Raw genomic sequence first — 13,015 nt, forward strand, 5'->3', positions numbered from 1 at the left:
GAGGAGGCCCTGGGGTGACCTTATTGCAGCCTTTCAGTACTCAGGACAGGAGTGGTGCTCCTCAGGACTCAGTGTTGGGGCCACTTCTGTTTAACATCTTTGGTGGTCTTGACAAAGACACAGTGTGTCAGCAGTGAGTTTGGAGATGACACCAAGGTGGGTGGCAGTGTTGATCTGCACCAGGGTAGGGAGGCTCTGCAGAGGGACTTGGATAGATTGGATCCATGGCCAATGTTATCAGGAGGAGCTTCCACAAGGCCAAGTGGCAGGTATTGCATTATCACACAGTATCACCAAGGTTGGAAGAGACCTTAAAAGATCATCGAGTCCAATCTGGTTAGGTCCTGCACTGGGGGCAGACACTGCCTTGCAGAGCTGCTGTTGTGGAGAAGAGGGTGCCCAGAGTTGGGACAAACCCCTGGCACTGCCTCTGCACAGGATTAGCAGAGTGGCTGGGAAGCTGCCTGGCGCAAAGGGACCTGGGGGTGCTGATGGACAAGCAGCTGAAGAGGAGCCAGCAGTGCCCAGGTGGCCAAGAAAGCCAAAGGCCTCCTGGCTGGGATCAGCAATGCTGTGTCCAGCAGGAGCAGGGAGGGGATTGTCCCCTGGGACTCAGCTCTGGGGAGGCCACACCTGGAGTGTTGTGTCCAGTTTGGGGCACCTCCAGTCCAAGAGAGATGTGGAGGTGCTGGAGCCAGGGCAGAGGAGGGCAAGGAAGCTGTGAAGGGCCTGGAGAAGAAATCTGGTGAAGAGCAACTGAAGGAGCTGGGAATGGTTAATGTGAAGAAGAGGCTGAGGGGAGACCTCATTGCTGAAAGGAGGCTGTGGAGGAGTTGTTGCTGGTCTCTTCTCACAGTAATTAGTGATAGAATGAGAGGGAATGGCCTTAGGCTGTGACTGGGGAGGTTTAGACTGGACATTAGGAAAAGTTATTTCCCAGCAAGAGTGGTCAGGAATTGGAATGTGCTGCCCAGGGAGGTGGTGAAGTCACCAACCCTGGATGTGTTTCAAGGTGGTTTGGATGTGATGCTTGGGGCTATGGTTTAGGGGTGAACCTTGTAGAGAAGGGTAAGTGGTTGGACTTGATGGTCCCAGGGGTGCTTTCCAACCTGAATAGTTCTGTGATTCTATGAGCAACAGAAGTGTGACCAGCAGTGCAAGGGAGATGATTCTCCCCCTGTACTCTGCTCTGGTGAGACTCCCCCAGGAGTACTGCATCCAGTTCTGGGGCTCCCAACACAGGAAGGACAGAACTGCTGGAATGTAGTCAGAAGAGCCCACAAAGATGATCAGAGGGCTGAAACACTTCCCCTGTAGGGACAGGCTGAGGGAGCTGGAGCTGTTTAGGTTGGACAAGAGTAGGCTCAAGGGAGAACCTAGAGCAGCCTTTCAGTACCTGAAGGGGCTCCAGGAGGGCTGGGGAGGGACATTTGGCAAGGGGCTGGGAGTAACAGGATGAGGGACAATGGCTTTGAGCTGGAAGAGGGGAGATTGAGACTGGAGATGAGGAAGAAATTCTTTGCAGTGAGTGTGGGGAGACACTGGAACAGGTTGCCCAGGGAGGCTGTGGCTGTCCCCTCCCTGGAGGTGTTCAAGGCCAGGCTGGATGAGGCTTTGAGCCACCTGGGCTGGTGGGAGGCGTCCCTGCCTGTGGCAGGGGAGTTGAAACTGGGTGATCTTTGAGGTCCCTTCCAACCCAAACCACTCTTTGATATTACAGTTCATTTCTGCAAGGTGTCTGTCATAGAGCAGCTTCCCCTGGGAGCAGTGCAGAGCAGTTTACACTAAGCTCCTTCTCTAAATCTCTAAAGGAGCATGCACTATAAAGAGAGCCTAGGTGGATTAGCCATATGGGCTCAGAGGAGTCAGCTGTTTTTAAGGGTGCAGTGCAGCTGAGGTGGCTGAGAAAAACACAGAGAGCAGGTTGATGTCTGTTAGACCAGAGGGGAGTTCAGTGGCCAGTTGGAAATTCGCTCTGGCTTCAGCACTGTTCTGTGGGTTGAGAGTAGACTGGTGCTGGGTTCACTCCATGATCCTTTCACCACAAGCAGTGGCAGTTTTCCACGACAGCTCCAGATCATCTGTTCAGCTCTGCAGCCAGCAAGTGGAATAACCTCCAGGAATTGTCTTGGCTGCTGACAGACAGGAGAAGGTTGTGGAGGGTGTTTTCTGCTTTCCACACTTAAGTGCTTACAGTGGGTATTATCACAGTCTCACCAAGGTTGGAAGAGACCTCAAAGATGGAGTCCAACCTGTCACCACAGACCTCATGACTAGACCATGGCTCCAAGTGCCACATCCAATCCCCTCTTGGACACCTCCAGGGATGGTGACTCCACCACCCCCCTGGGCAGCACATCCTAATGAGGAATGGCTCTCTCAGTGATGAACTTTCTCCTCACCTCCAGCCTAAACTTCCCCTGGCACAGCTTGAGACTGTGTCCTCTTGTTCTGGTGCTGGGTGCCTGGGAGAAGAGACCAACCCCCACCTAGCTACAACCTCCCTTCAGGGAGTTGGAGAGAGCAATGAAGTCACCCCTGAGCCTCCTCTTCTCCAGGCTAAGCAACCCCAGCTCCCTCAGCCTCTCCTCACAGGGCTGTGCTCAAGGCCTCTCCCCAGTTTTGTTGCCCTTCTCTGGACACCTTCAAGTGTTTCAATGTCCTTCCTAAACTGAGGAAACCAGAACTGGACACAGGACTCAAGGCGTGGCCTAACCAATGCAGAGTACAGGGCACAATGACTTCCCTGCTCCTGCTGGCCACACTGTTCCTGATGCAGGCCAGGATGCCCTTGGCCTTCTTGGCCCCCTGGGCATGCTGCTGGCTCCTGTTCAGGTGGCTGTCAATCAGCACCCCCAGGTCCCTTTCTGTTTGGCAGCTCTCAGCCACTCTGTCCCCAGCCTGTAGCTCTGCCTGGGGTTGTTGTGGCCAATGTGCAGCCCCTGGCACTGGGACTTGTTGAATGCCATCCTGTTGGACTCTGCCCATCTGTCCAGTCGATCGAGGTCCCTCTGCAGAGCCCTTCTGCCCTCTAACTGACCAACATCTGCTCCCAGCTTGGTGTCATCTGCAAATTTGCTGATGACTGACTCAATCCCCTCATCCAGATCATCAATAAAGATGTTAAAGAGCACAGGGCCCAGCACTGATCCCTGGGGCACACCACTAGTGCCCGGCTGCCAGCTGGCTGTGGCACCATTCACCACCACTCTGGGCTCAGCCTCCAGCCAGTTCCTAACCCAATTAGTAATTATTAATTGCTATCTCCTGGCCCAGAAGCACTGCTGCATGATTTAGGCCTCTGAGGGCTGTAGTATTGTGTGGAACCATCTGGAGTGCAAGAGCTTTTTGTTTTGCCCATCTCATCTGTTTTCATTTCTTTATCAATGGCCTGGTGCTTGAATGCTGAAGCCCACACCTGAAAAGACACTGTTGGCAACTGAAATCTTATGGAGTGACTTTTCCCCTCTCTTAACAGTGATCTCAGCAAAACTGAAAGAGAAAAACAAATGGTTTGGCCCTAGCCCTTATGTGGAGGTCTCAGTGGATGGGCAATCAAAGAAGACAGAAAAATGCAACAACACAAATAGTCCAAAGTGGAAACAGCATCTCACAGTGTAAGTCTGATGGTTGGTTTGGTTTTATCCAATGTATTTGAGCTAACTGAATGCAGTTGATGGTGGACTGAAGGGCTGCACCTTTATTTTAACAAGGTGTTCACTGGCATGGGATAGGAAGATATTTGGGTAGTGTTTAGAGGAAATCTGCTCCAGCCTGGAGAAGAGGAGCCTGAGGGGAGACCTCATTACTCTCTGCAGTTCCCTGAAAGAAGGTTGGAGTGAAGCTGGGGTTGATCTCTTCTCCCTAGTATCAGGTGGTAGGAGGAGAGGAAATGGCCTGAAATTGTGCCAGGGGAGGGTTAGGTTAGAGATGAGGAAAATTTCCTTTGCTGCAGGAGTGGTCAGGGACTGGCACAGGCTGCCCAGGGAGGTGGTGGAGTCCACATCCCTGGAGGTGTTCAAGAAACCTGTGGCCATGGCACCTGGGGCCATGGTTTAGTGGCCATGGTGGCATTGGGTTGAAGGTTGGACTGAATGATCTGCGAGGGCTTTTTCAACCCAAACAATTTTATGGTTCTATGATTTTACCTCTAAGAGCAACTGCCTAGTGGAAAAGAAGTTGTCTGAGTCCATTCTGAATTGTGACATCAGCTAGTTTGTGATGCTCTGCTTTCTGCTCTTGTCAGAATCTTTCTGAGATGGAAATAGGAAAAAAATATATCTCTTAAGTTTTTTAGGGTTTTCCTAGCACTGCTGGAGTTCCTTTAGTCTCCAGGATCTGCCTGGTCACATGGCCTCTGTGAGCCTCCTCAGGAGGAGACTTGATGGGGTGCTTGGTGCCATGGGTTAGTTGTTTAGGTGGGTTGGATTGGTTGATGGGTTGGACACGATCTTGAAGGTCTCTTCCAACCTGGTTTGGTTTATTCTAAATAAAGCTGCCCTCATCTTGCTGCTAAATGTTTGGTGAGATTTAGCAGTCATGAAATGAGCATTGCTTGCTTTGGAGTTAGAGGGAGGACAGCTGCAGGGCTGCTGTGGCAGGCTGCTTGCCTGTTTATTCTCTAAGGGACTGTCCCAGGGCAGAACTGCAGGCATAGATGTGGGAGTCTGAGTGCAGAGGGAAGCCTTGATCAGCAGCTTTCAGGGTTAGGCAGTGACTGCTGATGGCAGAGGGGCAGCATCTCTGCCACAGGTTGGGCAGAGGCAGCAGTAGTGTGGATCTATGACCTTACCATCCCACAACAGTTTTCAGAGAGAACCTAGACTCTTGTTTGGGCTGTGTAGAGGTTTACATTGCCTGTGTTGTACCTCCTCTCTGGAAGGCTTCTTTCCAGTTACAGCACCATGCTTTGAGTGAATCACAGAATGGTAGAGGTTGGAAGGGACCTCTGAAGTTCCTATTTGTGTGTCACTAAAAAGTACATTCAGAAAAGCCCCAGGAAAGTGAAGTGAGAGTAGAAGTGGTTGGGAAAGCATGAAGAAAGCAAGAAATCAAACTGTGATGCTTTGACTTAATTGATTTGGAGTGAAGAGAAGCTATTGTGGTAGTTGGGCCCAGAAGAGACTTCTCTGGTAGCAAACCCTGGAACCAGTTCTCCTAGGAAATAATCAAATTAGCAGACAAATGAGTAACAGATCCTGCTCCTAGGGGTGGTGAGGGAAGCTTTGGGTTTCTTAAGCTGTGGAGGTTGTAGTGTGTTCTTCTGTTGACAGTAAATGCATTGTGCAGCCAGAAGTATACTAGCATAATGTTAACTACTCCTGCTGCTCTGGCATCTCTGCTGTGAGGATGTGCCAGCTTGTTAGGGGAGCAGGCATCTGCTGAAGGACTTGGAATCATTTTTAGCATTTACAAGTATTTAATCCTAACATTTTCTGGCAGCCTCTTCAGAGAGCAAATTTGCTGCCTTCCCTCTCTGTGTGGGAAAAATTCTCACCTCAAGGTACACAACTGCTGAATGCTCACGGACTGGGGACCTGCAGGAATCAATCCTGGTGGCATTCAGAGGTTAACTGGGAGCTGGGAGTGCTTCTGTAGGTATTTCCCTTCAACTCATAATAATCTAGTCAGTCTGTGAACAGTCTTGGTTTGCATAACATCTGAACATGACTGCATAGTAGATGTGATAATTGGAAGAGGTTTGATGTTACCACCCTTCTTTCTTTGTCTTTAAGTAATTTGAGGTGACAGCTGAAGTACATGACTGGCCTCACTCCCTTCCCCCTGCCAACAAAGGTCCTCACACAGTGCTCACTGTTCTTCTTTTCAGAATTGTCACTCCTGTAAGTAAATTAAACTTCAGAGTCTGGAGCCATCAGACATTAAAATCTGATGTCCTTCTGGGAAGCGCTGCTCTGGATATTCAGGAGACGCTGAAATCAAACAGCATGAAACGTAAGTGGGAGATCAGCAGTGCCGTGGAGTGCTGCAGAGTTTGACAGCAGCCTTCTGCTGCTGAGTGCTGTGTGCAGCCCTGGAGGTGACCCCTAGGAATTCCTTTTGTTGCTACAAATTGCATTTATGAGCTCCCCCCTTTACTTTCAGGGGAGGAGAAGTGCTTCATCTTTGTGCATTACACACCCTGTGCTCTGGTGTCACTGCAAGCATGGTGGTTTTCCCTTTGCTGCTGCTGTGTGCAGGAGTAAAAGCCTAATTAAAGAAGTGTGTTTCCATCTATAGAGCTTAAAAATGGGAACTCAGCTACACTCCTGGCTCTAGACCAGGAAATGTGTAAAGCTGGTTTTGTGCTAAATTGTATTCTAAGGACATGATGCATTATTTCATGTCTCTTAGCACTGCTTAGCCTTGAGTGCATCCTGTGAAGCTGCACAGAGAAATGCAGGGTTCTGCACCCCCATTTCAGAAGGTGTATGGTTAGAGCATGCAGCCTGCTGCTGTCACACCTTTTGTCCTTGAAGAAGTCTTGCAGTAGTCCACAGCTGGAATGCTGTGTCTAGTTTTGGGCTCCCCAGTTCAAGAGAGACAGAGACCTGCTGGAGAGAGTCCAAGGGAGAGCCATGAGGATGGTTAGGGGACCTGAGCATCTCCCCTGTGGAGAGAGACTGAGAGCCCTGGGGCTCTTTAGTCTGGAGAAGAGCAACCTGAGAAAGGATCTTATCAATGGATACAAATATCTGAAGGGTGGATGTCGAGAAGAAGGGGCCAGGCTGTTTTCAGTGGTGTGCTGTGATAGGCCAAGGGGCAACAGGCACAGACTGGAACACAGGAGGTTCCACCTCAACATGAGGAAAAATGTCTTTGTTGAGAGGCTGCTGGGGCACTGAAGCAGGCTGCACAGAGAGGTTGTGGAGTCTCCTTCTCTGGAGACGTTCAAGAACCACCTGGATGTGTTCCTGTGTGATCTGCCCTGGGTGATCCTGCTTTGGCAGGGCAGTTGGACTCGATCTCTAGAGGTCCCTTCCAGCCCCTGCCATTCTCTGCTACTATTTAAGTGTTTGTTCCCAATTTTAGATGGGGCACTGTAAGTGCAGCATGCTGATAGCAGTGTAAGGAGCTCCTCTCCTACCAGGGTGCCTGTCCTGCTGGATCTGAGTGCAAGTTACCTTGGGTAGCTGAAGTGCTCTGTAAGACACCAGACACCCTGCTCTCATCCACTGTGTTTTCTTTCAAATCATTTCATCAAGAACATTTATTTGCAGTTCTGTTTCACTGAAAGCCAGTTATTTACCCTGAAAGCACCTTTGGTCTGGAGGTGTGGTGCAGGATCTTCCCACTGTAAATGTGAATCTTAATGTCATTAGAAAACTGTGAAAGATTTTCCTCAGGAGATGGATTTGATATCTGCTCATGGTATCAATGAAGACCTGAAGAACTCTTAACTGTAGGGGTTTGAGGAGGGGTGGATGAATTGCTTTAGAAATGAGGTCTATGGTTTGCTGCTTGATTAAAATGCACTTACTTGTCATGTGCTAAGCTCCCATTCTTTTCTGTGTCTCTTCAGTTGAGCAGGTAGTAGTGACATTGCATCTTGTTGGTGACAGAGAGCCAGCAGAAGTGGTAGGAGATTTATCTGTCTGTCTAGACGGGATGCAGGTGGATCCTGAGCTCCTAACCAATGGGGATACCTCAACTACAAGAAGTAAGTAACTTGCAATTCAATTGTGCCCTCAACATACACCTGGTGAGGCTGCAGCTGGAGTCCTCTGTCCACTTCTGGGCTCCACAGTTCAGGAGGGACAGGGAACAACTGGAAAGAGTCCAACAGAGGGACCACAAAGAGGATTAGGGACTGGACTCTCATAGGAGGACAGGATGAGAGACCTGGGACTCTTTAGCCCAGACAAGGGAAGACAGAGGATCTTCTCAATGCATATAAATACCTAAAGGGTGGAGGTCAAGAGGATGTGGCTGGGCTCTTTTCAGTGGTGCCCACTGACAGGAAAGGGGGCAGTGGGTACAAACTAGAACAGAGGAGGTTTCACGTGAACTTAAGGAAAGGCTTCTTTACTGCATCAGCTCTCCATGTGCACTTGCAGCCCAGAAAGCCAATCAGATCCTGGGCTGCATCAGGAGAAGTGTGGCCAGCAGGTCGAGGGAGGTGATTTTCCCCCTCTACTCATCTCTGGTGAGACCCCACCTGGAGTACTGCATCCAGTTCTGGAGCCCCTATTACAAGAGGGATCTGGAGGTGCTGGAAGGTGTCCAGAGAAGGGCCAGGAGGATGATCAGAGGGCTGGAGCACCTCTCCTGTGAGGACAGACTGAAGGAGTTGGGGCTGTTCAGGCTGGAGAAGAGAAGGCTCCAAGGTGACCTCATTGTGGCCTTCCAGTATCTGAAGGGGGCCTACAGGAAGGCTGGGGAGGGACTGCTCAGGATCTCAGGGAGTGATAGGACTAGGGGGAATGGAATGAAGCTGGAGGTGGGGAGATTCAGGCTGGAGGTGAGGAGGAAGTTCTTCCCCATGAGAGTGGTGAAGCCCTGGAATGGGTTGTCCAGGGAGGTGGTTGGGGCCCTGTCCCTGGAGGTGTTTAAGGCCAGGCTGGCTGAGGCTCTGGCCAGGCTGATCTAGTGTGGAGTGTCCCTGCCCATGGCAGGGGGGTTGGAACTAGCTGATCCTTGTGGTCCCTTCCAACCCTGAATGATACTATGATACTTTGAGGGTGACAGAGCCCTGGAGCAAGCTGCCCAGAGAGACCATGGAGCCTCCTTCTCCAGAGACTTTTAAGACTCACCTGGACACCTTCCTGCACAACCTGATCTAGGCAAACTTTCTTTAGCAGGGAAGTTGAACTCAGCGACTTCCAGAGGTCTTTTTCAAACTCCCCCCTCTGCCTTCTGTATGCAAAGCCTTTTTTTCCTGGAAGCTTTGCCACAGTGTTTTAATAATCACAACAACAGCAGCTTCTGTAACTTCCTGTTTGTAGAGACCAGAACTCTTCTGTACTTTTGTTTGAGCTGGGGGCCTAGTCCACAGTGAAGATTTTTCAGCCTTACTGTAAGGCAAATAAGATCAGCAGCTTTATTTTCTGCCCTGTGCTAATTTCTGTGTAGCAATGCAAACTGTGATGAAAGCCTTTAGTTTTCATTCCATTGGTGCAGGACAAGTGGCAGAACGTTCTTGAGGGTATTGTGCATTGAAAAATGAGAATAGCTAAGAGGTGGTTTCCCCAGAATGCTGCACTGGAGAGGCTGTCTGCTGTCACAACTACCTCAGCAGTTCAGTGGCAGTTTTTAGGCCTCTGTTGGTGTAGGGGTTTGGGTTTTTCCTAAAGGATGTGGGGAAATGGCTTTGAGGTTCCATCCAAGTATCACAGGGGAAAAGAATTAACACAGTAGCTCTGTAGCCATTCTCTCTTAGAGCTTTCACTCCACCTTTCCTTGCATCTTGTTGAAATAATCAGCCACATGATCTGATTGGCTGGAAATATTTTTGTGCATAAAAGGTAAATGCTGAGATACTGTGGGGCTTGTAGAGCAGGGCTGGGATATCTTGATATCCAGAGGGACCTTGACAGGCTGGAGAGGTGGGCACAAGCCAACCTCATGAGCTTCAACAAGACCAAGGGCAGGGTCCTGCAGCTGGGTCGAGGCAATCCCAGGCACAAATCCAGGCTGGGCAGGGACTGGCTGGAAAGCAGCCCTGAGGAGAGAGACTTGGGGGTGCTGGGGGAGGAGAAGCTCAACAGGAGCTCTCAGTGTGCACTTGCAGCCCAGAAAGCAAATCAGATCCTGGGCTGCATCAGGAGAAGTGTGGCCAGCAGGTCGAGGGAGGTGATCCTTCCCTTCTATTCAGCTCTGGTGAGACCCCACCTGGAGTACTGCCTCCAGTTCTGGAGCCCCTATTCCAAGAGGGATGTGGAGGTGCTGGAAGGTGTCCAGAGAAGGGACACGAGGATGAGCAGAGGGCTGGAGCAGCTCTCCTGTGAGGACAGACTGAAGGAGTTGGGGCTGTTCAGTCTGGAGAAGAGAAGGCTCCCAGGTGACCTCATTGTGGCCTTCCAGGATCTGAAGGGGGCCTACAGGAAGGCTGGGGAGGGACTGCTCAGGATCTCAGGGAGTGATAGGACTAGGGGGAATGGAATGAAGCTGGAGGTGGGGAGGTTCAGGCTGGAGGTGAGGAGGAAGTTCTTCCCCATGAGAGTGGTGAAGCCCTGGAATGGGTTGTCCAGGGAGGTGGTTGGGGCCCTGTCCCTGGAGGTGTTTAAGCCCAGGCTGGCTGAGGCTGTGGCCAGGCTGATCTAGTGTGGGGTGTCCCTGCCCATGGCAGGGGGGTTGGAACTAGATGATCCTTGTGGTCCCTTCCAACCCTGACTGATATACTATGATAGAGATAATTAATCAAAGGAACACACCCTGCCTTTGGCAGGGGGGGTTAGACTCCATCTCTGGAGGTCCCTTCCAACCTCCAACATTCTGTGGTTTCCCTCTTATGCAGTTCTTGGGTTTTATCTTTGCTTTTCCTCCATTTGCTGAAATCCACCTACTGAGAAAAAGGTGCTAGTGAACAGAAGGTGGCATGGAGGTGGTGGAACTGAGTACTAGTTACACTTCAGGGCTCAACAGGGAAGACAGACATAGACATTCCAAGCCAGGGGGTGAGCAGAGGCTCCCAGATAATGAGGGGTGTGGAGCACATGAGGGAAGACTTAAATCTTTTGAGCAGTCTGACACATTCTTATTGTAGAGGCTAAAGGTATTTCCAGGCAAACACATTTATTGAGTAGCTTTTGAAGTTAAGACCTCAGTTTCTGGGATTCAACTCACACAGCCCACCAGCAGCACCTTATCACAAGCCTTTACATGGCTGCTTCCTTGTCTTTAGCTCACAGCTGTACACAGCTCCCATCAGAAGTGATGTGTGACTTCCTTGTTAGTGACATTTGTTTAATGTTTTGGAAATGCAGTGTTTGTGCTCTCTCCATGACTGAGTAGCTCATGCTCAAGGGCTGCAAATGCTGGCAAATGTTTTCCAAGCTGGCTGAATGAAGCAGTTGTAAAATATTTGCAAATCTAGGCTGAGCTGCTGTGATTCTGCTTGGAGTGCAGGCCTAGTTTGTACCTGCTTGGATGCCTTCATATTAAATAATTTACAGAGGAAGGGGAGGGTCCAGGCTGGGGAATCACAGAATGTATTTGGCTGGAAGAGACCTTTAAGATCATCCAGGCCAACCTTTGACCCAGCACTGAAGGGTCAGCACTAAACAATGTCCCTAAGCACCAGGTTCACACAACACTTGAACACCTCCAGGGATGGTGACTCCAGCACTGCCCTGGGCAGACCATTGCAATGTTTGAAGAAGTGAAGAAATACTTCCTAATGTTCAGCCTGAACCTCCCCTGGCACACCTTGTATCCATGTCCTCTATCACAGTATCACCAAGGTTGGAAGAGACCTCAAAGATTATCAAGTCCAACATGTCACCACAGACCTCATGGCTAGACCATGGCACCAAGTGCCACATCCAATCTCCTCTTGAACACCTCCAGGGATGGTGACTCCACCACCTCCCTGGGCAGCACATTCCAATGGGCAATCACTCTCTCTGTGTAGAACTTCCTCCTCACCTCCAGCCTGAAACTCCCCTGGCACAGCCTGAGACTGTGTCCTCTTGTTCTGGTGCTGGCTGCCTGGGAGAAGAGACCAACATCTGCCTGTCTACAGCCTCCCTTCAGGCAGTTGTAGATAGCAATAAGGTCACCCCTGAGCATCCTTTTCTCCAGGACACTCAGGAGATCTCATTGCTCTCTACAACTCTCTGAAGGCATGTTGGAGTGAATCTGGGGGTTGGTCTCTTCTCCCTAGTATCAGGTGATAGGAGGAGAGGAAAGGACCTGAAATTGTGCCAGGGAAGGGTTAGGTTAGAGATTAGGGAAATATTCTTTGTTGTAGGAGTTGTCAGGGGTGGGACCAGGCTGCCCAGGGAGGTGGTGGAGCCACCATCCCTGGAGGTGTCTAAGAAGCTGTAGATGTGGTGCTTCAGGATGCAGGTTAGTGGTCATGGTAGTTGGTTACGGTTGGGCTCAATGATCTTAAAGGTCTTTTCCAACTGTTAATGATTCTGTGGTTCTAAGACTGTTACTGAGCTGCATGTGTTGGGCAATATTCATGCAGTCAAATGATCATAGTATCATAGAATCAGTCAGGGTTGGAAAGGACCACAAGGATCATCCAGTCCCAACCCCCCTGCCATGGGCAGGGACACCCCACACTAGATCAGCCTGGCCAGAGCCTCAGCCAGCCTGGGCTTAAACACCTCCAGGGACAGGGCCCCAACCACCTCCCTGGACAACCCATTCCAGGGCTTCACCACTCTCATGGGGAAGAACTTCCTCCTCACCTCCAGCCTGAACCTCCCCACCTCCAGCTTCATTCCATTCCCCCTAGTCCTATCACTCCCTGAGATCCTGAGCAGTCCCTCCCCAGCCTTCCTGTAGGCCCCCTTCAGATCCTGGAAGGCCACAATGAGGTCACCTGGGAGCCTTCTCTTCTGCAGACTGAACAGCCCCAACTCCTTCAGTCTGTCCTCATAGGAGTGGTGCTCCAGCCCTCTGATCATCCTCCTGGCCCTTCTCTGGACACCTTCCAGCACCTCCACATCCCTCTTGTAATAGGGGCTCCAGAACTGGAGGCAGTACTCCAGGTGGGGTCTCACCAGAGCTGAGCAGAGGGGGAGGATCACCTCCCTTGCCCTGCTGGCCACACTTCTCCTGATGCAGCCCAGGATCTGTTTGGCTTTCTGGGCTGCAAGTGCACACTGAGAGCTCCTGTTGAGCTTCTCCTCCCCCAGCACCCCCAAGTCTCTCTCCTCAGGGCTGCTTTCCAGCCAGTCCCTGCCCAGCCTGGATTTGTGCCTGGGATTGCCTCGACCCAGCTGCAGGACCCTGCCCTTGGTCTTATTGAAGCTCATGAGGTTGGCTTGTGCCCACCTCTCCAGCCTGTCCAGGTCCCTCTGGATGGCCTCCCTTCCCTCCAGCCTGTCTGCTGCACCACACA

At 50.8% G+C, this 13,015-nt stretch overlaps 1 protein-coding gene across 1 annotated transcript in view; it reads left to right on the forward strand.

Moving 5' to 3' along the window:
• ITCH (itchy E3 ubiquitin protein ligase) overlaps positions 1-13,015 on the forward strand; it is an 87,205-nt gene that overhangs the window by 34,736 nt on the left and 39,454 nt on the right. The window contains exons 3-5 of the mRNA XM_068149763.1: positions 3,479-3,617; positions 5,831-5,955; positions 7,523-7,660. Coding sequence (XP_068005864.1) covers positions 3,479-3,617; positions 5,831-5,955; positions 7,523-7,660 — 402 coding nt within the window. The remainder of the gene's footprint in view (positions 1-3,478; positions 3,618-5,830; positions 5,956-7,522; positions 7,661-13,015) is intronic.

The sequence above is a fragment of the Melanerpes formicivorus genome, unplaced genomic scaffold (assembly GCF_026170545.1).
Source record: "Melanerpes formicivorus ecotype bairdi unplaced genomic scaffold, bMelFor1.0.p_v2 SCAF_19, whole genome shotgun sequence".
Classification (NCBI taxonomy): Eukaryota; Metazoa; Chordata; class Aves; order Piciformes; family Picidae; genus Melanerpes; species Melanerpes formicivorus.